This window comes from Hoplias malabaricus, chromosome X1, assembly GCF_029633855.1.
Source record: "Hoplias malabaricus isolate fHopMal1 chromosome X1, fHopMal1.hap1, whole genome shotgun sequence".
NCBI lineage: Eukaryota > Metazoa > Chordata > Actinopteri > Characiformes > Erythrinidae > Hoplias > Hoplias malabaricus.
Genome location: NC_089818.1, coordinates 15,185,591 through 15,211,955, shown reverse-complemented (window position 1 = coordinate 15,211,955; position 26,365 = coordinate 15,185,591). Strand labels below are relative to the sequence as shown.

The 26,365-nt window shown below is 44.5% G+C and overlaps 1 protein-coding gene across 11 annotated transcripts in view; it reads right to left on the bottom strand.

The window, feature by feature from the left end:
- LOC136675652 (discs large homolog 1-like protein) overlaps positions 1-26,365 on the bottom strand; it is a 105,558-nt gene that overhangs the window by 35,912 nt on the left and 43,281 nt on the right. For 5 of the 11 annotated variants that reach the window (XM_066652323.1, XM_066652326.1, XM_066652324.1 and 2 more), the window contains exon 4: positions 16,399-16,563. In XM_066652323.1, coding sequence (XP_066508420.1) covers positions 16,399-16,563 — 165 coding nt within the window. Of the gene's footprint in view, positions 1-5,438; positions 5,719-11,427; positions 11,536-16,398; positions 16,564-26,365 lie in introns of those variants that run through there. The other 6 variants (XM_066652333.1, XM_066652322.1, XM_066652325.1 and 3 more) reach the window with 3 other exon arrangements.

Genomic DNA, 26,365 nt, shown 5'->3' with positions numbered 1-26,365 from the left:
TGGCTTCAAACAAACATCTTGCAGCTTTTCTCCTTCAGTTCCCTCAGCTGAACGTTCACTCGAGCGTCTCAGGTCCAGTGTCCCGAGACTCCGCTTGCTTTAATACGGAAAACTGTTTACATGTTGTTTTCCTCCAAACGCGTCGCGACCTCGTCACTGAGCCGAGCTTAGCCACGTCACAGCGTCCTGTGCACATCACTCGCTTTCCAACAGCACTGTTAGCTTTGCCATCGTCCTGATCGATACGCACTACAGGACAGAGACACTTGACTGTGTAAACACGGCTTGTATAACCATCATAAATAAACATGAATGAAATAAGCTGCTATGGATCAGCTGCACGTGATGCAGGAGTGTAGCACCGCTGCACTGTGCTGTGGAGTTTGCTGCAACAGCTTTGGGAAGAGTTGGAGTGTGTTTTGTGGCATTTTTCAAATATTCACAGAAACGTTCTACTGTCAAAAGACAGAGGCTTTTATGGTAAAGCTTCCCCCTCAAAAAATTCCTGGGTCTCAGAAGGAAACGCTGGATGAGCCCATGTTTATAAATTATATATATATTCCAGTCCAAAACAATGCAAAAGGCTCAGACAAAAAGTGTGATCTCGTGTTGGGACGGATGTAAATGTGCTGCTGTTAGACAACAGGACACTGTCCTCGCTGAGGCTAAAATCTGTGCTCATCAATAGCATTGATTTCGGCCCTACTTTACCGCTCCGCATTAGGGATTTAATTGTGGAATTAAAAGCTCTAAGTGAAATCAACCCAAAAACAAACACAGAGGGAAGAGGGAAGATCACCTTTCAGAGATCCCCATGGATCCTAACATGGGTGGCCCAATGGTTAGAGGAGCAGGCTCCGGAAGCTCACACTTAGGGGCAGCTGAGATACATTTGGGGAGGGCACCTAAACCCCAACTCTGTGTGTGTGTGTGTGTGTGTGTGTGTGTGTGTGTTCACTGCCACAGATGTGTTAAACGTAGACACATATCATTGTATGTTGTACTATGTCAAATACATACACACACATTTTAACGGTTCCACAAACAAAATGAAGTCATGATTATATCCCTACTGACTGTTACCCAACCTACTGAGAGAGAGTTCGTGTAAAAACGTGAAAAACGTGTACTGTCCATTTTAATTAAGCATTAATTAACATTAGGGATGCCCTGATCCGATCTCGCGGCACGATGGTGCAGCAGGTAGTGTCTCAGTCACACAGCTCCAGGGACCTGGAGGTTGTGGGTTCGATTTCCGCTCTGGGTGACTGTCTGTGAGGAGTTGGTGTGTTCTCCCCGTGTCCGCGTGGGTTTCCTCCAGGTGCTCCGGTTTCCTCCCACAGTCCAAAACACACGTTTGTAGGTGGATTGGAGACTCAAAAATGTCTGTAGGTGTGAGTGTGTGAGTGAATGTGTGTGTGTGTGTGTGTGTGTGTGTGTGTGTGTGTGTTGCCCTGTGAAGGACTGGCGCCCCCTCCAGGGTGTATTCCCGCCTTGCGCCCAATGATTCCAGGTAGGCTCTGGACCCACCGCGACCCTGAACTGGATAAGGGTTACAGATAATGAATGAATGAATGATCCGATCTCAAAGATCAGTATCAGGGCTGATCACAGCATCACTTATCTGTGATAAGTGGGATCCTGTTTCCTGTAGGCGGCAAACTCACACTCCCTATTGTGGGATGCCAATTGTCTATATCCGCTGATACTCAGTATTAAAAGACTCGGATCGGGGCAAAAACAACTTGATCGGGACATTATTAATTACATAGACATTTTGTTTTAACAAGGAATAAGCAAAACAACAGCTGCTTCATTAAAATGAACACTGACAGGGTTTAAAGAACACAACGTACCATTCCAACACAAACACAACCAACGGGGACGCTGCACAGTCTTCGAATAAAAGGGTTCTTCTCAAGGGTTGATATGAAATGGCTGGAGTTACAATATTGAAATAGACCTTTTTTGGTGTCATACAAAACCAGATACGACTCATTCTTCATCAATCTTAAAGAACCACTTCAAAATGCATATGGTTCTGTATATAACTAACTAAGGGTTCCAATTGCAACCCCTGGCTTTATTTAAGAACCTTTGAAAGACCCTCTTTTGCACAGGGACCAGTGTTGGATACGACCAACCAACTAAACACAGATCTGAAATCCAACCACCAAGTAACTCAAATCAATCCATGCTTCTCCAGATTAATGCAGCGATCCACAACCGCAATCAGACGAAAGGCACCTACCAAGGTCCCTGACGTACCTTGTCAAACAAAAGCTCAGCCCTGAACAGCTCCGCTCTGGTGGGTACCCTCTCTCCTGGGACGGTCACTTTGGCCGTGCTCTTGGTGGGACTCTTCTTCACGCTGTCCCGCAGGTTGAGGAACTTGGCCTTGGTCTTGGCGGCGTTGGAGGGCAGGGTGCACGAGCTGTAGAACGTTGTCGGAGGTTGGGAAAGCTGCTGCCTGACGTTTACCCGCTGATGTGGGACCTTTTTTCTTTCCAAGAGCCCTCTATCTGTTCCGTCAGCTCTTCGGCAGGTGTAATCCGGGCTGGGGAAGTAGGTGGTCATGGTTGGAGTGATGGTGTCAAATACAAGCTCACCTTCAGACGAGGAAGAAGAGATTTTTGCACCACAAAGATCAAGGCGCTCGGAAGGAGGGTTTCTTGGCAACAAAGCAGGCGAATCCACTCCAGTTTCTCAGACAGCTTTTTAGCTTCTGACACCGCTGTGTTGCTTGGGTTGCGAGGGGCTGACACACACACACACACACACACAAGATCCTACTGTCTGGCGTTGCGTCTCTCGTGTGTTCACTCTCCCTCTCATCTCCTCGCGTTCTCGTGCCAATTAGCGAGCTCCAACGGGCACAGCCAACAGGAGCAGAGGGGCTTTTTTCCTGGCATGAATAATCAATGCTTAGCTCGGATTCACACACTAAAGCCAGCTTGCCTCATCCGCAGCCAACAAAAGCAGGAGAAATGTTCAGCAGACGCCCCTTTCCATATGTCGGTGCTTCCTGGTCTTACTCCTGGAATACCCCCCTGCTCATAATGTGTTGTTTTGAGGTGTTCAGGCACCTGATCCAACCAATCAGCTACTTATCCAGGCCTTTCTTCAAATGAAGCAGGGAGTTTGGAGCTGAAGAGTCCAGAGCAGAGATTCTCAGATTCTTATTCCCCTTTCACACATGCGCGGTAATCCAGAAATGTTCCGGAGTTCACCCAGAGGAGTTCCATGTGTGAACGTGAGCACCTGCAACATTTGTTCCAGACTTTATTGTCCTCATGCCCTAGTAAAGACCTAGTGAAGTCAGAGCCAGCGTATGTGAGAACAGAGTGGGAAATGTTCCGGAGCTTCCCCTGCACGCACTGCACAGGCTCTTTGCCACACCTAAAAAATATCTCCTGCTGTGCGCCTCATGTGTGAACGACCGCTCATGTTTATGTCTGAAAGAGGCAAACTGGATACAGACCATAAAATAAAGCCAAATGTATTGAGAACGCCACAAAGACAAAGCTACAGAGGTTTTCGGGAACTCACAATTGGTTCAAGATCACGAACATCAGGTCATGGTTTCAACCACATATTAGCAACAACTTGATGATATTATTGAGCCACGCCATGGAGAGTGCGTTCCTTCTCGTGTCATTGCTGCTGAGACAGATGGCTCGTCACTGGGCGGACGCAAAGGGACTTTACGTTGAGTAAATTATGAAGGGAGGGATAAATAATGCAGGGCTGGCTGGGATTGTGTCGACATGACGGCGTGGGGCTATTGGATTGGAGAGTAAGTGGATTGATCTGGATTTTGATGAGCGTATGTAAAACCAGAGTGTGGATGGCTGTAGTTGGGGTTAAATTCTGGACCTGCGGTGAGTAGAAAATATATTTTGTGTACTCTGGAACTGCAGAGGCATTCGTGTTACAACTGTTATTTTAATTACGGGCATCTCCTGTGTGTGAAGACGACAAGCAGCAAATATTTAACGGCGGTTAAGCACCGAAATCTGATTTTGAGCACTGATGCACTCTCCACAGTGAAAAGCAGCAGGATAACAGCAGAGGCTTTAAACCCAAATTTGCTGGGATTGAGAAAGGATTAAGATCATCCTGACAACAAGAGGAACAATGCAACTCTAGTGCCATCTACTGGCCACATATGGCCTTGCAGAAACATTCACATTCATGTTACTGCTGGGGTTAAATATATTTCAGAAATAATATATTACCATGACTACTGTCACACACAAAAACAACGGGTTATCTGACATCACTGTTGGTTACTACAGACAATCTTTAGTGAAGGAAGCATTATTTACTGTTATTTACGTAATTCAGAAAGTCTATTTATTGATTCACTTGTCTTCAGTAACGGCTTCATCATGATCAGGCCTGGAGCCCACCAGGAACACACCAGGGACAGGGCTCCTATCATCACTGACTCGCCCAGCTACTCTCACACTCGTATTGATATGGACACTTTGGCAAGACCAATCCATACCAACGTGTGTGTGTTTGGACTGTGGGGGAAAAAAAAACCTGCACAGACATTGGGAGAACTCCTCACAGTGGCCATTAAAGTTTGACTGCACAACCATGGGACCCTGGAACTGTGTGACAGCAAAATAACCTGCTCACCTCAATTTAATCAATAAATATTAATAATAATTAATTAATAAAATAACAATTTGACTTTGTTACCCCAACCCTGAGTGCACCGCAGCGAGGGGCGAGGATCAGAAGCTCTGGATTTTAGCTACTTTCACTCTGTTCTCTTCCTCCTCTGTTTTTACTCAGACTTTTTTGTTTTACAGTGTGTGGGTTTAAAGGCTCTATATACATGCAATATTGTGCGCATGTAGAGAACAAGTGATCTGTTTTTTATGGTTCTCATAATATGCCTCCTTTAAATTCCACACCACTTGCCAGTGAAAAATCTAAACCTTTTTGATTATCTTCAGCTTCGGCTTGTTTTCTTCATGAAATCCGTTCTTCAAAATTCAAATACGGCTGTGTGGAAGTCTTCTGTACACAAACAACTAAAACTCAAGCTTACAAATCATCATTACCTCAGCTTACACATCTTCACTCTCCAATGAATAACGTGTCTCCAAAAATACTAACTTCAAAGGGGAAGGAAAAATATAAATAAATTCTTAACTTCCCAAAGAAGTCAAAAAATTTAAAGCATATCTATTGGTCACTTCATCATGAAATATTCATACAATGTGAAGGACAGCTGCTGTTTTCACACGACGTAGTGAACTAAAGATCTACAAAAACGTAGCTTGATGTTTTTTATTGGAAAGCAACTATTTGAAATATTCATTGATGACGTAAAAATAACACTGTCAACGGGAACAAGACCAAGTTTAGCTCAAAGCTTCCCTGGTTGTTCGTCCACATGCTCAGGGTCCCGCTGACCTTACCTCGGTGGACCTCACAGAAACGCAGTTGGTGAACGCACTGAGGCGCGTGAGAACAGTCAGGAGGCGGCTCCAGCGAGTCGGACTCGTGTCCGCTGGCTCTTCGGAGGAGCTGCGCAATGACCAGTTGTGAAGTCTGGGTCCCACAGGGGCTCCGTGGGCAGAGCTGGTGCTGCCCCCTCGACTCCCCCTGGAGTACAAGGTGTTGCCACCAAAGATGTAGTTCATCACCAACACGCTCCGTCAGCTATCGAGCGTGGCACTGACCAGGAGAAACAAGCCCAAGGCGGGGGAGAGAGAGCGAGAGAGTGCGCGAGAGCGAAAGCCTTTCCGAATGATTCCCTTAATTATGAGAGTGGCTTCCTGTGTCGGCTGTATCTGGTGGTTTCATCTGTGCAGCGTCCTCATGACCCTGGGGCTCCTCAGACACTCCCCCACGCCCACCACCAAGCCACCGAGCCGCACCCAGTGCAGCAGGGAGAGAGGGTTCCGAGCAAGAAAAGACAAAACTGTAACAATCTGCGCACATCTATCTGCTCTTTGTCAGCAGCAATGCTCCATGACGAGCTGCCAATGGTAAATCAAACTCCAGAGCTCGTACTCCTCTAGCAATCCGCTCCCTTGTCCCACGGTGTCATCAATCAAACAGTAAATCTGAGCGCAGACAATCAAATTACAGCAGGCTGCTCAAGTCCTCACTGTTTTGAGTTGAACAAAAAGTTCGTTGTCTCTAGGCCGTGACCGCATCGTCGTAACAAATCTAATCCCATGGCTCGTCAGAAACAAGCGCCCAGCGTTGGTGAAGAGACCAAACAGAAAAACCAATCATATTCAGCGATGAATGAACTAAGACGTCGTCTTAAGCATTCCGCCAGGTCGTTTCTCGCTTTCCCGTTCGGTGTGCAACGTGCAGCCGATGTTCTCGACAGCCGGTGCTCCAAAGGGGCCGCTCCGGGTAGAAGCTTCCTGAGATGTGCCACAGGTGCTGGAAGAGTTGGTAATTTTGTCACCAGGCTCCTCTTGCTCTCCTGCGGGAGGTAAAGCCATGGCAACCGCTCGCACATCTGAGAGAGCCAGCAGGATTTCCCGAGCAGGTTCCGCTCTCCTGGCTCGCTCCAGACTCTACATAAACAAGCTGACTGGCTTCGTCTACTGACATGTTCATTAGTGCGCAGAGTGGCAGGAAAAACATAAGCGCTCACGCATCAAGTCCCTGGCTCGAGTATGATTTGTCATAATTGTGCAGGTCTGTGATTTATGGGACAGCCACGGCTTTTCTTCTGCCCATCTTTCAAACTGGAGGCAGGGAGCAAGTCGACAACATGGCGCATGTCACTTGTCTTCGTTTTGGTCTTAACTATCGATTCTGAGACAGCAATCCCAAAAAGTGTCAAGCGTCAATAGCACGGCTGTCGACAGATATGGCAGGACATCGATAAAACATTCGCGATTACCCCTGAACACACAGTGTGCATGACTAATGAGAGCACCGCTAAAGCCCTTCAGTTCTTTTTCTTTTTCTTTTGGAGCCAAGCCGAGTTCGTCTGTCTTGCTAATGGTCAATTAGGCCACCGTACCAGAGCCGAACAGCACATCCATGAGGCACCAACCAAATGGTAGATGCCAAAACAGGGGAGACTGCAGTGCTGGGCGATGTGACCTCAAATCAATATCACGATTAATTTAAAATTTACCTTGATTACAACTAACGAACCATTATCTTTTTATTATTTTTTTTTTTACCCCCTGTAAATTTTTTTTTATTCATTCTGTAAATATGCTCAGGTATCTATTTTTTTCTATGTTGCCTGGAGCTTGTCCATTTCTTTTTTTTCAGCCATGCACTGTTCATATTTGTGTGATTGCGCTTTAAGTGTTAAACAGACCAGTGGGATTAACTTTTCTCACAAAAACTGTTTGTTGTCAGTGTTTACATTTGACACCTTTAAGGTTTTCTAAAGTCAAAACATGTCCAAAAGAGAAAGACTGTGTTTGCTTTGGTACGAACTGTAACAAGAGTACAAGAGTGGCTCGGTCGGCCTCTGTGTTTAGGTTCTCCTACATGCCGCTTCTATGAGGCAGGATCACATGACTACATGGGTGGTAGTGTGGTTTTCAGAGGAAAGTAAATGACCACACAGTGGAAAACATTAACAGAATTAGCAAAATATTAAGAATTAAAAGAAAAATCTATATAGGGAAGATATAGAAGTTGAGTAGAACTGTTGAATGTCGATTTTAAATTAATTGCCCAGCCCTAGGAGCCGGAACTATACGCACTTTTGGTCACCTCTCAGTCCACTGGCCAAAATACCTGGAATACCCTCCTCTCCAGATGAACAACAACCAACAACCTATTTCTTATTTTCAACAACAACAGGTCATCACTTGAATGGCCTCTGCCAAGTCCCACACATGCTGCCTGCACAGTACTTCTACCCAAAATGTTCTGTGATAAAAGCCATCCACCGTCTACCTTACGTGAGGGGAGGAGCCAACCCCCATTAGCCCCCTTTAATTCCGAGCAGTGTGCTCCATAATTTACCCCTTTATCAAAAAGCCAAACTTGATATTGAGAGCTACAACACTTCGCAAATAAAGCAAGTGGATTCTTCCTACTCATACACAGGAAAGGAGAGGGTCTCGGGAGGGCCCAATTAGCTGGAGGGAGTTATTTGTAGATCAAAACACAAGGCAAAATACACACAGCAGATTAGGCATCAGATAAGTTCTACACTGAGGTCTGTAGAGATGCGGAGTGTAGGAATTCACATGCAAAAATATGGCATGCATCATTAAGAATACAGCATCACAACAATAACATGGCATTTACAGGGCAAGTAATCAGTGTGTATGTTATGTGTGTGTGTGTGTGTGTGTGTGAGCACAGCTGGCTGCATGTGTGTGTGTGTGTGTGTGTATAAAAGACTGCGAGCACTGCTGCATGACATGAGCACGCAGGTTGCCAGGCAGCAGGGGGAAGAGGTATGTGCCTCCACGTTTTCCCATTAGACAGCACAGACACGCTGGACATCGCTGGCGCTCTGCCGCAATAAAACTCCCACTGCAGCGTCCACTTCCCGCAAAACAAGGGCTTAGACCTAAAAATGTTGAGGCTGTAACCGAGCCTTTTTGCTGGCAATGACGTACCGCTCCAAAATGACGCACCTCTGCTCCAGCAAAGCAAGGAAAGCTACCACCTCTGGCTTTCCCACGCGTTGTTCCCCTCAGAAAACAAGTGCTCTCATCAAGAAAAACCAAAGACAGGAGAGCTGCGCAGTTACAGGACGCAACAGATCAGACCCGATGCTCTCGATCAGAGATTAACAATCTCCAAAAAGCCAGTGACCACGGAATACGGAGGAGGTGGGGGTTGCAGACATAAGAGATGCCATCACACACTTTCTAATCAAGTGTGTCCAGACATTTCTGGCCCCCCGCTGCAATGTTCCAGACTTACCAACAAGTGCAGGTGAAGTCTCTTGGTCCTCCTCAGCGTGCCCATGATGCGCCGGCCCATCTTTTTGGCGTACCACACTGAGTTGAGCATGGTGGGCCGGTTGAGGGAGGGGTGGGTGGGGGCCAAATCGAGTGAGTGCGTAAGTATCTGTACACCCTCAGCTATCCAACCTTAAGCAGGCATCTCGCGTGAAACGGCGACAAAATCATGCCTCACAGGTTGTGGGAACCTGTGACGATTGGCTGGTAGAGAGAGAGAGAGAGTGCGAGAGTGAGAGAGAGAGAGAGAGAGAGAGGAGGAGGGAGATAGATAGAGAGGCTGTGGCTGTCTGACGCACACTGCTGCAGGGATGGAGAGAGTGAGTGAGTGAGAGAGAGCGAGCGAGCGAGAAAAGTGAGGCAGGAAAAAAAGTGAGAATCTGAGAGATGGAAAGAGACAGAGGGGAGAGAGAAAGAGAGAGAGATTTTCACAATCTCCGCATCCCTACCACGCCGCTTTATTCACCTCCTCCCTCCCGTCCTCCCTCCCTCTCGGTGTGGCGCAGGGCTGTGAGCTCGGGGCAAGGCAGGTACCTCAGTCTGCCTTTATCCAGCTCCAAAATGAGTCAGCAGACTTCAGCTGGAATGCTCTCTCGCTCTCTCTCTCTCTCTCTCCTGACACAGCTAATTCAGTGCTGTTAAAGTCTCTCCCCCTCTCTCCTTTTGGCCCCTCGCGCTCACCGTAAAAGAAAAGCCAACAACAAAAGCCGGTCACGCTATCTGACGTGTGTCCCACTTGTTTATCCCCCGACCTCTCTATCTTCCTCAAACCCCGTCCACTCGCATGTGGAGTTCCTCACTTAGGATCTTGCGCAACAGCTATTCGTACTCTTTGCCCACGACCCACCGTCCCCTCTGACGAAAGACAGAGAGAGAGGGTTCTGTAAAGCGAGGGTCTATCCGTTCAAACGGGAGACGTGGTGGAGCTGACGTCACAGACGGGAAAGCGGGGAGGCTCAAGGCTGATCGTTTGTACGGGATGCAGAACCTGACAAGAACATTCTCAGCATTTCTTTAAAAAGCAAACACTCATCCAGTGTGACTTACAGTCCTCAATGTGACAAAATGTGTGTTTAGGAGTTTTGCCAATGGGCAGTTATAGGTGTAGCATTGTGAGATTCCCCAGAGAGGAACAGAACTCTAATTGTCTGCTTAGAAGACAGCAGTAAGCCACTAAAACATGGTCCTCGGGCAATAATCCATCGGAAATCAACAAGACAGTTTCTGTAGTTTCACATAGCATCGCATTTTGTATCATTCAACGCAAGACAAGGGGTCACTATAGTGTGCTGATGTCATGTCACTCTACACTTCATGCAAATGTTGTTCAGGAGATGATTAAAAAAAAACATGCTTTAATGTTCAAGGACATCAGCTCTGACAGGTCACATTTACAAAGGAAGCAACAGTCAGTGGACAGAAGCTTGAGACAGGAGCTCTCTCAACTCAAGCTCATGCTCCTCTGACCACCATAAGACCCCCACACATTTACAAACAAAGAAACTACAAAAAACACAACAGGGAAGTTGACAGTAAAGGAGCTGTAAATTCATGCACTTTGGGAACTGCGCCATCTAGCATCGCCACAAAGCCCTCAACCACAAGGATGAGCTTGCGGCTACATCTACGGGACATGAGCAACTGGATGACCGCATGAGCGGATGACTAGACACTGCTGACAACATGATGAGGCACAGTTACTGGAATGTACAGACATCCTCTAGGTCATCTCTGTACTTGTTTCTTCTCTTTCAGTATTGGTGTGAAGTATGTGTTAACTGTACTGGACAGTGACCTGCTTTTGGCCAAAATCCCACAGCAGCATTCTCCCCGTCTGGTTTCAGCGCCTGTTCCTTTAAATGATAACGAGCCGCTCGCTGTTCACCCACAGCCTGAGTGCACAGCAGTGGTATTCGCTTGGTTCTCGTTCTTCTCCGTTCTCGTTTTATCCATGTTTACTCAGTGCTCTTATTTCTCGGCACTCGTCTGCTTCACTGCGTTTAACCTCATCTTTGCGCACTCACATAAACACAGGTCCTGCGCTGTGATTGGACAGACTCAGACAAGGGGGCGGGGTGATTCAAAAGTCTCTGCACTTGACGTTAAAAGTAGAGCAGAATCAGAACGCCTTGTTTTATCCCACACTTAGAACACAGAGACCTGACTGTGTGGTCTTGTTTCACAGTGTGTGGGTTGGTGGGCTTCACGTAAAATGTGCCCTTAAAAATGAGAAACTAGTAGCTCATTGTTATTCTATGGACACATATCTACATATGAACATAAACATATTTATCCCCATATTTCATACAAATTATGAAGTATCTTCCTTAAGCCTACTGTGAGCGCAGTGTAACGGGACCAGACAACAGCAGATGACCAGATGACTGACCACCACTGACAGCCAAAGGACGAGACACAGCTACAGCACACAGAGATGGCTGCTGGCAGTTCCCATGTTGGAGGCAGAAGCCGGGGGAGGGTTTGCGGTCGTTACCTGGACGCTCATGGGGCTTTGAGGATAGAGGGAGGCAGGGGTGGGGGGAGGGCTGTCCTCGCTCCCCACTGTGGGCGGCCCGTCGAAGATGCATTCCAGCGACTCAACCTACAGGGAGGGGGCAACTCAGCTTATTCTGACACAACACACACACACACAGCACTGGTAGGCGTAAAAGAGAACTCACAGTCCAGCTTACAGACAGAAAGAGATCGTTATAGCAGAGTTTCCCCAAATCTGGTCCTGGAGGCCCAGTGCCCTGTACACTGTAAAGCTTCCCTGCTTTTAAACACCCACTCTGGCTCAGTAAGGGGGCAGTTAATGACCAGAGGGACCTCCAGGACCAGGGTTTAGAGACACTGCATTAATGGACAGAGACAGAGAGTGGGAGTGAAGAGAAGGATGCTGAGGTAAGGATATAAAATGTTAAAGGCCAGGTTCGTAGACACAAATTAAGCCAGATTAAGTCTTTGGGTGTTGAACGTCCGAAAAGCCGCAAGATGAAGTAACATGCGGGTCTTCAGGACGAAGCAAAGGCTTAAATACAGATCCTGAAGTTTGCAGCAAGAGAAACTAATAATCATAAGCAATATTACCAAAGCTGGCACCTCTAGACACTAAACATCAGGGTCTGGTTCAAGCTAATACTGCATCTCTGCTAGAAACGCAAGTCCAACACTGATCTGAACCCACGTCTGAGAAATTGGCTTCAGATTTCAGCTTTACATCCAGTAGAATCTAGATCTTCTACAAACCCACAGCTCAAAAACCTTAAAACATGATGGCATTTCAAACGCAAGCGAGCAAAGCAAAGCACAAACAAGCATTCCTGCTTCCTGCTCCAGAGGTGGAACCAAAGCGCAACTGCCTTGACGTAGGTAACCCACAAGAGGGCGATAAAGCTCCATTCAGTGATGAGTGAATGGGCTGGAGATGGAGCCCTGCTCTCCACCACATCAAGCACTTTGCCTTGAGAAGTTTCTCTCCTCCCACACTATTCGTCTTGTGACAAACATCGACGGCGGGTGATTAATCAGAGCGGGTGATAAGGGCTTGTTTATGGTGCACGGCTATGTGAGTGTACCCCAGCAGTCACAACAGCACCTGAAGCAGTTCATCAAACCCAAGATGGAGATTCGGTGACAACGTGAAGGTGCCGTTCCCCGTCCCAGATGTTCTTGCTCGTCAAAACTCAACCCTAAACGCTCGCCTCCGCTACTGCGCTTCTACCCAACCCCCGGCAGAGGTGGGCGGCTCGGCGGCAAGCTGCGCTTGAGGACAATTTGGTGTAAATAAGCCTCGGAGGACGAGAGTGAGTGGGTTCTGATTAGTCAACAGAGTCTTAGTCACTGAGGACGTCGATTACGGGCGGATCGTGACACAGCAATTTAGAATTAACTTACAGGCATCAGGGCTTTATAAGCTGCACACAGGGCAGGGAAGGCTTCCTCTACTTCAAAAAACAAGGTTTTTAGAGTCGTTTAATGCCACATGTTTAAGAGCCTTTCAACTTGGATAATCATTTAATGGTGACATTAATTCTCCACTTTCTCAAATGGGAACAGAATTCTGGATCTTATTGAAACATTTATGACTTTCTTTGGTCAAAACACCACAAGGACCAAACCCCACAGCGGTGTTCTCCCCCTGTCTTTTAAATGATAATGAGCCGCTCACTGTTTTTCCCGACCCTGAGCGCACAGCAGTGAGTAGCGGGACGCTCTGTTCTCTTTATTCTCTGTTCTCAGTTTCTATCCAGTGCTATTATATTTCCAACGTCATTGTGTCTGTTTTGCTCTGTTAAACCTTAAACTGGAGAGACTCAGACGAAGGGGCGGGGCAATTCTAAAGTCTCTGAACATGACGTCAGAGGCAGAGCAGAATCAGAACGGCACTTTTTATTCTACATTTTCTGACTTAGTTAGCTGACAAACTGACTGGGTTGTCTTGTTTCACAGTCTGTGGGTTGGTAGCCTCCAGATCATAAAATTGTGCCTCAAGAATGTTAACTTTCTATGCTTAAATGTTAATGCACCTTAAAACCTGAAAGGTCTGGACAATATCCTTTGGTGGGTGAAGCCTGGCACGAGTTTGGAGACAACACTGTAAAGGAGACCTGGGACAGGGAAGACCACCGTACCCCTGGGTGATACCAGGGATCAAACAATGTATAATAAATACATTAACCAAAAACAAAATGATCCAGACGGTCAATCTGACAGACTGAAATACTCTCCAGGAAGTGCAGAGGGCGACATTGCTTTAGTTGTATTACAGCACAGTAATGGAAAGACATTTAAATGATTGTGGAGCTGTGGCAGGACAAAGTGAGTGGGACATGAACAAAGTCTAATGATTCAGGTGCTGAAATAACTAAATAAGTGCTGAGATTACAGGAATAATCATTAATTTAAATCTTAATTCTGAGGAGGGGAGTGGCCTTTGCTGGATGAGTTCATGGCAGAAGAATGATGAATTGGGGGTGGGGGGGGGGGCATAGGGAGAGAGGTGGTGGGAGTAGAGGGATGAGTTCATCAATGGAGAAGGGGGTCGAGGGAGCAGAGAGTTATGAGAGGAGGCAGACATGGATTGCCAACCATAGAGTGTTTTTGTGTGTGTGTGTGTGTGTGTGTGTGTGTGGTTAATACTGGACGGGGGAGGACAGAGGGGTCATAAATCTAACAGCAGAGATGAGCAGTGGAGCACAGCAGGCTTGAGAAGAACACTCGTAAATGTCTGAACCTCACACACACACACCTCCTCCTCCTCCTCTGGACATTTAAAAATGCCTCTCTGCCTTTCGGTCAGTAGACTGAAGCGTGACTGGATTTCACCTTGAGTAAAACGCCTCAGTGGAGCCACACAAACGGTCAAAGACACTGTTATTCGTAGAGCCCAGGTGTCACCTCTAGGTCACCCACAATTTTTAACTCATGTTAAGAGTGGGCAAGTCATAACCTTTAAATTCTACCTGTTGAAAATCCATTATGTGTAAATACTACCAGGAGGATTTATGTGATTATTCACTTTGGCGAGAGAGAGAGAGAGAGAGAGAGAGAAAATGAGAAAGAGATAATAAGCTGTGGGTGTGGTTGGTCAACCACAGCTAAAAAACAAAACACTGAGCATAGTGAGCAAAGAATCTGCTTTTTAAGAGCTGATGACAGCACTGGAGAATCATGATGAAAGACAAGGCTGCCCACAGTTTGTTTATATCCATCCACATGAAAAAGAAGCAGAAAACACATATGTAGCCAGCCCAGCCTGCCGAGGCCTGCATGTGTTGAGTTTTTTTAATTTATTTATTTAAATCTCTTCTGCGCAGTTAAATCAATTATCATTCCTTTTTAAAACGGTTCATCGAACATCTATTTTAAATATTACAAATCTTTGCATCTTAAGTCTTACACTGGAGCTTTGAAGCTAACTAGCATTAGCATCACACTAACTACAGTTATAAAGCAGGCACTCGCCTCTGAACTGATCTGATTGTCCTCAGTAGCTATGTTCCCTCATCAGGAGGAGTTTTTTGACCCTGTAATGTATCTATAAAAAAGGACGAAAGTACAGGTGTTAAAATTAAGGCTTAAACATGGCCGCCGTCGTTTGTATCTGTCAAGTGTGTGTTAACAAGCTATAGCAGGCTACTGTAAAGAAGCAGAGACACGGTGTATCGGGACGTGCAAGCTCCGTAGCTTCTTATGTCCCTGAGTTGCATGATCAGGATCAGGGTGCACTGGGCTACGTAACGGATCAGAGAGCCGCCCCTGGGCTCTGAGAGCGTGTTATTAGCCGCTGCACGCTATTAATAACAATCATGCAGCAGCCATGAGGGGAGGAACGTGCCCTATATATTCAAACTGGGGATGAGAAAACCCCAGCAGCAAAATCGTCCTCCCACTGAATAATTCTCCTCTCACACTACACAGCACATTCTCATCAGTGGTATTCACTTCGCTTCACTGTAGTGTCTGTGTGAGATGGGTGGTGGGGGTGGGGGGGATGGGGAGGGCCACAATAACACACTGGCACTGAGCCTGTTCACTCTTCTTCCTTACACTGTGTACAGGATTGTGTGTGTGTGTGTGTGTGTGTGTGTGTGTGTGTGTGTGTGTGTGTGTGAGTGCTTTCAATTAAACAGGATGGTGTGGCAACATCTGGACTGGGCGATATGGCAAAAACATCATAAACATCATGATACAAAGACCCAATACATATCATGATATTTTGACAAACAAAGACAAAATGGCAAACTTAAAATATCTGGGTTCAATAACTCAAAACCACAGCAGTTTAGGGCCATATATATTATATATATATATATATATAAAAATTGAGAATAAAGTAATATTTCAAGTATAAATTTGGAAATTCGTTTTGAGAAAAGTCTTTTTATTTGAGAGAAAAGTCCATAATCCATAATTTATGAAAAATAAAGGGCACCACGTCATCTGAAATACAGAGAATACTTGTATTTTTACTGTAGGAGTTGAAGGTGTTAGTCTACCGTGACTTTATTATAAAATATTACAGCTATATTCTTGAAATATGCCAACATTTCTGACATCAAACTCAAAATATCAAATAAATAAAAGTAAAATTTTTTTTTTTGTTTGTTTTGGGCCCTAAATCACTGTCGCGTAGAGATTATCGTTTTGTCGCAGTGGGAACAAACCAAAAAACTTTACCATCTTAACCTTCAGTGAAAGTTAATGTAAAGTTCTGGATCATTTCTATTGGTTCATTTCTTCAGACACAGAGTGAACGACGACAGCTATTTTCAAATTAATTTAAAACAAAATTAATAGACACCAGGATTTGTTCCAACAGCGACAACAAAATATATCACAATAACGATAAACTACGATCATATCACCCACTTCTGAGGTGCACGCAGAAACATAACGCCAGCGACAGCGCAGCTACAAGCCGTTTATTAAAAAGCCCAGAGCAGAGCACAACAAGTCTGACCTTCATCGGGGAGATGTGGGCGTGGGCCACGTAGCCGTGAACATTCTCGATCTGGGAGAGGTTCTTCTCGGCCACCTGGACCAGCTCGGGGCCCGGGGCCTCATCCGTGAGCTGAGGAGAGCTCTGCTCCTGGGGAGATGTGTCCTCGTCATGGTGGCGATACTTCTGCAGAATACAAACACAAAGAGGACACTTGTGTGAGCCAGCGGTCAAAGGAACGTTATCGCAGCTTTCAAGGGCACTTCCTACAAGAATGAGACCGTAATCCGGACTATTCCAAAGCATTTACATTATCAACACAACACCCCCACCCCCTCCACACATCTGTTTATTTTTAAAAACACTCTCCAAGGTGAAGATTTTTGAAAACACTGTTGGCACCATTCTCTTTTTCAGAAAAGCTGACGTCACAGTGCCTCTCTCTGACTAGAACACAAATACGTCCTCACTTCCCCTACAGTGAAGTACATAATTCATTAAACTACAAACAATGTACATGCAGCTAGCACTAGATTTCAGATTCCCACATAAGAATAAATATCAGTTTTGCTGTATTAGAAATATATAATGCAGCATTAAAGAGTCTAGAGTCAGTAATTTCATGACTTGCGTAGTGCACTACATAAGGAGTATGAAGTGATTTCAGATTAACATCTCTGTTTCTCTCATGCGTCGTTGTGTTTTGATGTCTCTCTTAAAATAAAGTCCCCCTACTGGACAGGCTTGATAATGCAGCCGTTTCGTAGTCGTCTGGACAGGGATATTTTCAAAATCTAAAAGAGGATCCATGTGGACGAGGCCTAAAACAAACATTACACTGACACCGAACTTAATGTTGATCTAAATAATAAAGTGATCAATTTCTACAATTATCCACGGGCTGACTCCAAATTCAGGAGACCACTACCTGCATGTAATTAAATGTATGTAGAATGTGCTACAAATCTAAACATACATGAGATTCTGTGGTAATTCAAACCAAAGTGAATAAAAACTTGCAGCCAAGTAAAACCTCAACCACAAACAAGCCACAGTCGGTTTCCTGCTCAAATATACCGCTCCACCTTAAAAGATGCAGAGCTTCTGAATGAGCACAAACACCGGGGACGTTGTCTTGCTGTGAGAACAACACTTCTCTGGAATCCTCTCTGCTGCATTTAAATGAGGCTGAAGTCAGTGTAGTATCAGATCACTCATTGCATACAAAGTATCATCATCTTCCATTACACTCCCAAAGATACGCAGTAATAGATTAAAAAGCCCATTTATCCCCTGTGAGTTTACACTGGTGAACAAGGAGGACAAGGGAAGATAATGTGTGTGTCTTTTACTCTGTTTGAATGGTGGATGACTGCTGCAAATCAACTTTCTCCTTGAGACACAATAAAGACTAAACTGAGCTGAGCCTAATAGCCTGGATACATCAGAATTTCTACCCCCCCCCCCCCCCCACCACCACCACCCCTCTCTTTTATTCATGCCCTTCCAGGAGTCATAGAGAGCATCACTGTCCCCACCACCCTCTCCCTGCATCACACAAGTGTGTGGGACCCATTCTACAGATCATACACAGATTCATTCAGGATCTACACAGCAACATCATGCTTCTTTGTAAAAATTAACTCTATATTGCCACAATATGGTCTGCTGCCTTTTGGTACAAAAGTCCTTTACTTCTCCTTTAACTTTCCAGTGGCACTCAATTTATCACAGTATTGTTGAAATTAATTTTGGACTGGATCTATTTTAATTTTGGACTGAAATTGACAGACATCTGGGGAAAAACAAAAACAAAAAACCTGCAGGAGGCTTGGGAAACAAACTCAGGAGCCGAAAAAGCCTGGAAACAGAGAAGCATACAGTGTAATCCCTAAATGTATGGTAATCTTGGAGCAGGAGATGCAGCCCAGCCTTTTCACAGCTGACTAGATCAGGAGGAAGTGTCGAGGAGCTGGGTATAAGCCTGTGCTACGCCTCCCTCTCCACATTACTGACAGAAAATTATTCACAGCGAATGACGGAGGTAAGTAGACGCATGGAAAATATTCATGAGCTCTTAAACAGTACACCTGCATATTCAAACTCTGTGACTAACAGCCTTCGCTCAGCACTGGCAGAGGAACCCACTGCTTTTAGATATTAATGAGTTTTATACAGATTTGTGAATGATGTGTTTCATACTGGACCCATTCGCCCTGTAGTTTCTATATGAAATGGTTTAAAATGTACTGGTTTTTATCATGTCACCAAAGCCACTGCGTTTACACATGTCCAACTCATTCGGCCTCCAGCAGTTTAGCCCCACCCATTCAAGATGAAGTCTTAGGAGTGTCTTAAGAAGTGATTAAGGCCCAATGCTGGGCAGCCTATCAGAAAAGAGATCATTTACATATGGAACCTTAAATGCACGGTAAGAAAAAAAATTTGATGGTCAAGTTTGAAAACTGTGAAGTGAAACTGAACTGTGATTGCTTTTGATACCTTCCCCAACACAAATCACTAGATTTGAGGGGAAACAAGATGCAAAAAGAAGAGTGGACATAATTTAACTATAAAACAGAGATAACAGGTTAAACGTACTGAAAAAAACAATCATAAACTCCCACTCGACCTGTGTATTTTTTTTTTTACTCCTAGTGTCAGTTTAAAGAGGACTTATTATGTGAAGAAATCTCTAGTTCAGGGCTTGAGCACATCAGTATTAATCTGTGTACGTGGGGCCCACCAACCCACACACTGTGAAACAAGACTCAATCTGTCATTAGTGGGCTGCTTAAATAAAAAAACATGGGATAAAATGAGCCGTTGTAGTTTTGCTCCACTTCTCATGTACAGCGAGGAGGAGACTTTAGCATTGCCCCGCCCCCTCGTCCGTGTTTCTCCAATCACAGAACTGGACTAAAACAGACACAACCAGAGTGGAGAAATAAGAGAAACAAGCAAAAACAGTGAAAACAAACAGAACTGCACTAATACAGCTGCTTGCTCTGAGGTGAGATGGATAATGAGTAATGGTATTTACAAACAACATATTTGTAGTGTCTACTGTGGCATTTTAGGACCACCAGGAGATGACAGATGCCATCAGAAGGAACTAAGACTGGACAATATTAATAATACTTCATTCATTACAGTTCAGAGATGAAAACAGGAATGCCCCTGTGACGTGGCACTTTCCTAGACGATCAAATCGCACCCCCTCTTCCCTGTAAGGCAGTGGTTTATTCTGACGGCGGTGAAGGTGAATACGGCTGATAAGTCTCTCCTGTGCGGGCAGGGGATGGACACAGTTGCCACGGCAACAGGCTCCTCAGCACCCTGACAAGTTTCCTCTATAGGTAGCCCCTGTGATTCACGCAGTTTTATTTAAAGCTGACAGCAGGCCTCTGAAGTGGCCTCTTTGCCTCTGTTTTGCATATCTGTTGATAAGCCGACCAATCATAGCAAAGATCACAGATGTGGATGCAAATGACATGCCGTTGATTCACTCCATCTACTTTGTGAACACTCCGTACTTTTCCTGATTTCATGCCTAGGACCTTAAGTCAGATCTAACTTAGTTAAGGCCTTTTTAAGATATTAATATCTATAAAAAACAGAGAGAGCAGCTAAAATATTCAAACCATATTCTTGTTTTTATACTCACTGTACCTTTTATTATCCCTGTTGATAATACAGGCACATATATCGTCCACATGTTTCTCAATGCTGAGAGCTCTGGATGGCAGGGAAAAACATGGTAGAGATAAACACGTTAATAACTATTGGAGTAGTTAAACTGAGCGAATCCTCATACTTCAGCATTTGATATAAAACCAAAAAGCTCAGGACGGTCACGTGGCTGTAAGACCCAGAAATCACGTGCGCCAAGAGAGAGAATTAAAGCTGAATTAGATTAATGAGATACGCCACCTGCTCTGGCGCCATTAAGAGCTGGAAGTGATTCAGTGAAAACCTCTGCCCACACTGCAAACCGACCTGCAGAGAACATTCGTCCAGCCCCAGGGCCTGAAAACTCTCTGAAACTGTGTCAGGAACCGGCGCCACAAGCTAATAATGCTTTGTCTCGTCCAATAGCAAAGAGAAACACAAGGTTGGCAGGTTTTATGAGAAATATATCAAGTATTTCTCTTAATGAGCATGATGTATGTATATTTGAATATTATAATTATATTTAACCTATTTCTAAATGTCTTTTACATATTGCAAGTGATTCCAGGTGTCATTACACTCTCAACATCTCATCAGGAGAAATGTTACATGGATTGGATTTAAGGTTTGCAGTGTAAATCACCTGTAAGGCAGTCAATACACAACAATACACTTCCGAGTATGAACAATTGTGCACTCAGTACCTAGTGGTGCATATTTCTGGCTTAAAAACCCCTACCTCTGCTCAGTTGAAGGTTGTTAATGAGGTTATTAGAAGCTGATCGGATGTATCCTGCACGCTGGGAGTAGGGTAAGGCCCAAAATGTCTGGGACAGAAAGCACACTCCAGGAAAAAATGTTGCGAACCACTGCTCTAAACTAAGAGGGTGCCCTTGGATGACTGCATTTCAAACAGCTTTTCCCATTCATCAGGGAGTGAATAGAGTTAATGTTATTAGCTTAGAGGTGTTCCCATAATTAGACCAGCACCGCACCAGGAGATTACAACTCAACAGATCAGATCTAGTACTGAGTGTTATATTATCATCTATGAAGTGTTTTTCCAGGAGAAGCCCTCTTCAGAGATTCTGCTAACTCTACATCACTGGAGCGCACCATGTTTGGAGGAGAAGATTACTAGCCAACTCTTTTGCTAGCAAACAGATGCCGGAGTAAAGAGAGTGTACTGCTAATTTATAATGTGATGAGGTTTTGGTTTCTTGGCCATATTAAAGTGGTTACTCACCAATCTGCCAATAGCTCATGACTATGAAGAGGCCTGTAGTGTTTTGTCTTTGTTAAATCAGTGCTTTACCCGTTAACGAGGGGGAAAACCAAAGCTGTAGAACGCTCCCGTCTCCTAAAGAGGCTTAAAACAGAGCAGAGTGTCCTGAGAGAAAAGGACAATCGACAAAGGAATTAGTATTTACCAGAGGAGCAGACGGAAGAGCCGCACGGACCCTCATACATCACTGTCATCTGGACGCATCGCCCTTGGATTAATCACAAAAAAAAACACTCGCACTTCAATCATTTTCCTAATTAGAGCCCATCTCTGTTTCTGGAGACGGATGTAAAACAGTCACGGCTGTCATGAGGCTAATTAGGCTCTTTTCATGGCTAAATAACAGGGAGGTCCTAATCTAATATTAGGTACAGTCTGAAAGTTGTATAATTGCTGTCATATTTTAGAATGAAAAGTAATTTCTGCAATTTGTAAACTGTATATTCTAAAAGGGGACATACCATAAACAATGCACTCAGTGTATGTGCAGATAAATGCGTAAATCTGAAGCCCACTGATGAACTCTATGAAATAAGACCACCCAGTCAGATTGTGGGCTGCCTACATCAGAAAACTTGGGACAAAATGAGCCATGCTGATTTCGGGCTTCTTCCTACATCAAGTGCAATGTCATACCGCCCTCTGGTCTGAGCGTCCCCGATCACTGCGCCAGACACACATTCACACGAGCAAAGACGGGGTTAAACAAACCGGCTGTTCAAAACATGGCGGTTTAGAGGGGACTGCAATAGTGTTTGATGCGTTCACATGTGGAAAAATGGGGTGAACATGTCCCCAAGGTGCCACAAAGACACCAAACAGAAGCCATTTTTGTTTCCTTATGAAGATAAGATTGTAAAGGAGATCTTTTAAAGTGGGGGAAGAACCTTTAAAGGGTCTTCCTTCCTTGTATCAAGAGGAAAATAGAATTCATTCATTCATTCATTCATTCATTCATTCTCTGTAAGTGATTATCCAGTTCAGGGTCACGGTGGGTCCAGAGCCTACCTGGAATCATTGGGCGCAAGATGGGAATACACCCTGGAGGGGGCGCCAGTCCTTCACAGGGCAACACAGACACACACACACACATATACCTACGGACACTTTTGAGTCACCCATCCACCTACGAACGTGTGTTTTTGGACTGTGGGAGGAAACCGGAGCACCCCGGAGGAAACCCACGCGGACACAGGGAGAACACACCACACTCCTCAAAGACAGTCACCCGGAGCGGGAATCGAACCCACAACCTCCAGGTCCCTGGAGCTGTGTGACTGCGACACTACCGTTAATACCATTTAATTTTCATTTCTAAAAGTAGTTTTGATTTTAAGAATTTTGTTAAATAGGCAACAGCATGCAATATGATATCAACATAATCGCTTTCTTATTCCTTTCGGTTTTGAAAAAAGCAAGGATTTGAAATTAATATTCACCCGCCCTTTTAAGACATAAATTAGACTACGCTATTATCAACAATAATAATCATTCCTTTCATATAACGTTGAAACCCAAAGCCCGTGAAACCCACTCCTTTTCTGTTCGTATCCAGCCACATTTGATTAAAATAATCAAGCCTTTAAAAGTTACGCTGTTTGAGCTGAATTCAAAACGCCCCGCGGCCAGATGCCAGAGTCCAGTCACGTGGGATTGACTCGTAATGTCCAGATTAACAGCGAGACTCTGCCAGAACTGCCATCAGAGCTGAATGAGCACCGCTCTAAACTAAGCACTCCACTCACATTTGCAAGTAAAAATAATCCCATGCGCATTTAGAAAGGCCTTTAGCACCGGTGCCTGTGAACACTGAGAAAACACAGGCCTCTGTGGAGTGGGATAATAAGGTAAATTAGACTTGCTCATTTTCAGCATTTAATTTAATTTCAAAGTCTTTCCCTCCTCTGTTTTCCAAACAGTGAAGCAGCTTGTGTCTTCTGGTTTGGTGTTGTTTGGGTGGCAGTTTTGATTAAAGCAGTCTTGAATGTGTTACACATCAAAGGATGGACCTTTACATCTTTATAATCAGAAGTTTAGTCCTCCTTTCTAGACATCACTGGCAGCTACTTCAAAAAGACAGTTCATGCGCAACAAGTCTGGGCTCTTATCGTCCCTTATTACACGGCTCTGTTTCCATTAGGTCCACACACCAACTGTCCACAGGTGTGAGTGTGTGAGTAACCAGGAGTGTGTCTGAACGCCCAGCGTTGCATGAAGCTGCATTAATCATGCCACAATTAGACACTATGTAATACAGGTGCATCAATATGTACAGAGCTGAAACATCCCTCCAAAGAACATGGCTCTACTGCACTAAACGCCCGTCTGTCTCGTATTATTTAGGGGTTAACCCTCAAAAGTCTGGTGCAGCACGGGCGATCTAAAGATCTTAACAGCTCCAGATTCATGACAAACTCTAATCAAACCTCAATCCACAGCACAGCAGATGAGATGTAATCCATAGGCTAGAGTTTCCCAGGAACCAAGAGGATAATGTCATAGATAAAGTGGCGTGGAGGGCCATATGCTAGGAAGCACACACTAATCAGACCAGGGGCCAGTGGGGATCACATATAGAAAAGCCTGGATTCAATCTAATAATGGACATCTGGGATCAATCCCAATGATTTGTCAAATATCATCTGGTCAAATGAACATTAATTACGGTTTCTGAATGTAGCATGAAAAACGATCATAAATCTGAATCATTACTTTAAAGACTGAGCTTAGAAAAGAGGGGTTTGCGACTATACTGGCATCATATCTTTAAATTGTGTTCAATTAATTCATTCATTCATTATCTGTAACCCTTATCAAGATCAGGGTCGCGGTGGGTCCAGAGCCTACCTGGAATCATTGAGCACAAGGTGGGAACACACCCTGGAGGGGGCGCAAGTCCTTCAGAGGGCAACACACACACACGGACACTTTGTGGGACTGTGGGAGGAAACCGGAGCACCCGGAGGAAACCCATGCGGACACAGGGAGAACACACCAATTCCTCACAGACAGTCACCCGGAGCAGGAATCGAACCCACAACCTCCAGGTCCCTGGAGCTGTGTGACTGCGACACTAACCTGCTGCCGCCCTAAATTGTGTTCAAGTTTCTTTTAAATGTATTCAATGGTTTCAAATGAAGGTACATTTTAGCGGTGTGACGTATCGTAACGCGTTAAAATCGTCAATTTTTAAAAGGAAAAAGAAAAAATTTAAATATCTATATCGTGATTACAGTGATATTCTAACTTGGTAGAAATTACATCATGCAGTTATGTAAAAGAACGCATGACATATTTTGGATAAGTCATTTAGTCACAGAAAAAGAAGGGGAGTGACTTCAGTCATGTGGAGGTGGTTTGGTTACAAAATATCAGATGTACAATAACCATGGTTTTATGTAAGAATATATTCAATATAATTAACATTAATAAAACCTTCAGTTTGCTCTTGAAATAATTAAATGTATTTTTCAGTGTTGTGTCACATCAAGAACATCGTTATTGCCAAAACACACTGAAATGTTGTGATATTATTTTAGGGCAATCGCCCACCCCTAGTTTCTTCGCACATTTACCATCATACATCCCTTTTTGTTTTTACAGGGACTGTTTGTCTTGTAGCTCCTTTTGGGAAATGATCTAGATACCGGTCCCAGGATAGAGGCGGAAAATCAGAATGAAATTATGTTATTTTTGAATATCAAACAAACAGGTTTAAATGTAAGTGAAAATTTAAGTGTAAATTCATAAAATTCTTCTTAAAACTGAAATGTGAATAATATTCCTGCGTTTTTATATATTATTTTCAAAGAATGGAATCAATGTTAAATAGATCAGTAAGATATCAACAACGCTGAACATTTCACTAAGCACTGAATATTTCACTCAGCATTAATGACGAATTAAGATTGCTGTATTCCTGTGAACAGATTTAAAACACATTCAGAAGGATCTACACTGGTAATTGCACCAAACTGTATCTATCCACTAAGCACCCAAGGCAAACCACAAAGTTCCTCATGTTTCCTGGAGGAGCAAGTGAGTGAAGAGTATGAAGAAGAGATAATTCCTGCTGTCCTCTGTGTCTCCAGAGATGCCTGAGCTGACGCGGTCCTATGACACACTCATTACAGCTAAGTTTTCCCTCCAGTTCCACAGCTAATACAGCCAACCCCAATCGGAACACACCAGAGTGAGTGATTAAAGTGGATTGGAGAGGGTTAACTACAGCACAGAAAGTCCTGGACTGATTAAAGCACCAGAGAATGTGAATGAAGCCTCCAATCCCTTCGGATCTGCACATATCAGGGAAAACAGATTGTTAGAGAGCAATTGCAGTTACTATTCCTGCTTACTGTCCAATGTAAACTGCACAAATCTGCTGAAAACATTCCCTGCTGGAATTCGTGATTGACACTCAGTTGCACTGTCACTGTAAATGGTAACATTAAGGAAATACAGCTGGAAAATATCAAGTGAACTTCAGTAGTCAGGACTGAACTGATATGAAAATATTTAAGGTAATATCTTTAAGGTGAATATATATATAACAGCAATGAAACTAAATAATGTGCTCTTTATGGCATCACATCTTTAAATGTTTAAGTTTTCTTTAAGGCAAGGTATACTGCATGCTTTCCAACGTCCCAATAATTTTTCTACAGGGTCTGTTTTTAAATAACATTTTACTGATCCCGAAAGATGGTGCAGCAGGTAGGTGTCGCAGTCACACAGCTCCAGGGTCCTGGAGGTTGTGGGTTCAAGTCCTGCTCCGGGTGACTGTCTGTGAGGAGTTTGGTGTGTTCTCCCTGTGTCTGCATGGGTTTCCTCCGGGTGCTCCGGTTTCCTGCCACACTCCAAAAACACACGTTGGTAGGTGGATTGGCGACTCAAAAGTGTCCGTAGGTGTGAATCAATGTGTGAGTGTGTGTCGCCCTGCGAAGGACTGGCGCCCCCTTCAAGGTGTGTTCCCGTCTTGTGCCCAGTGAATCGGGGTAGGCTCCGGACCCACCGTGACCCTGAACTGGATAA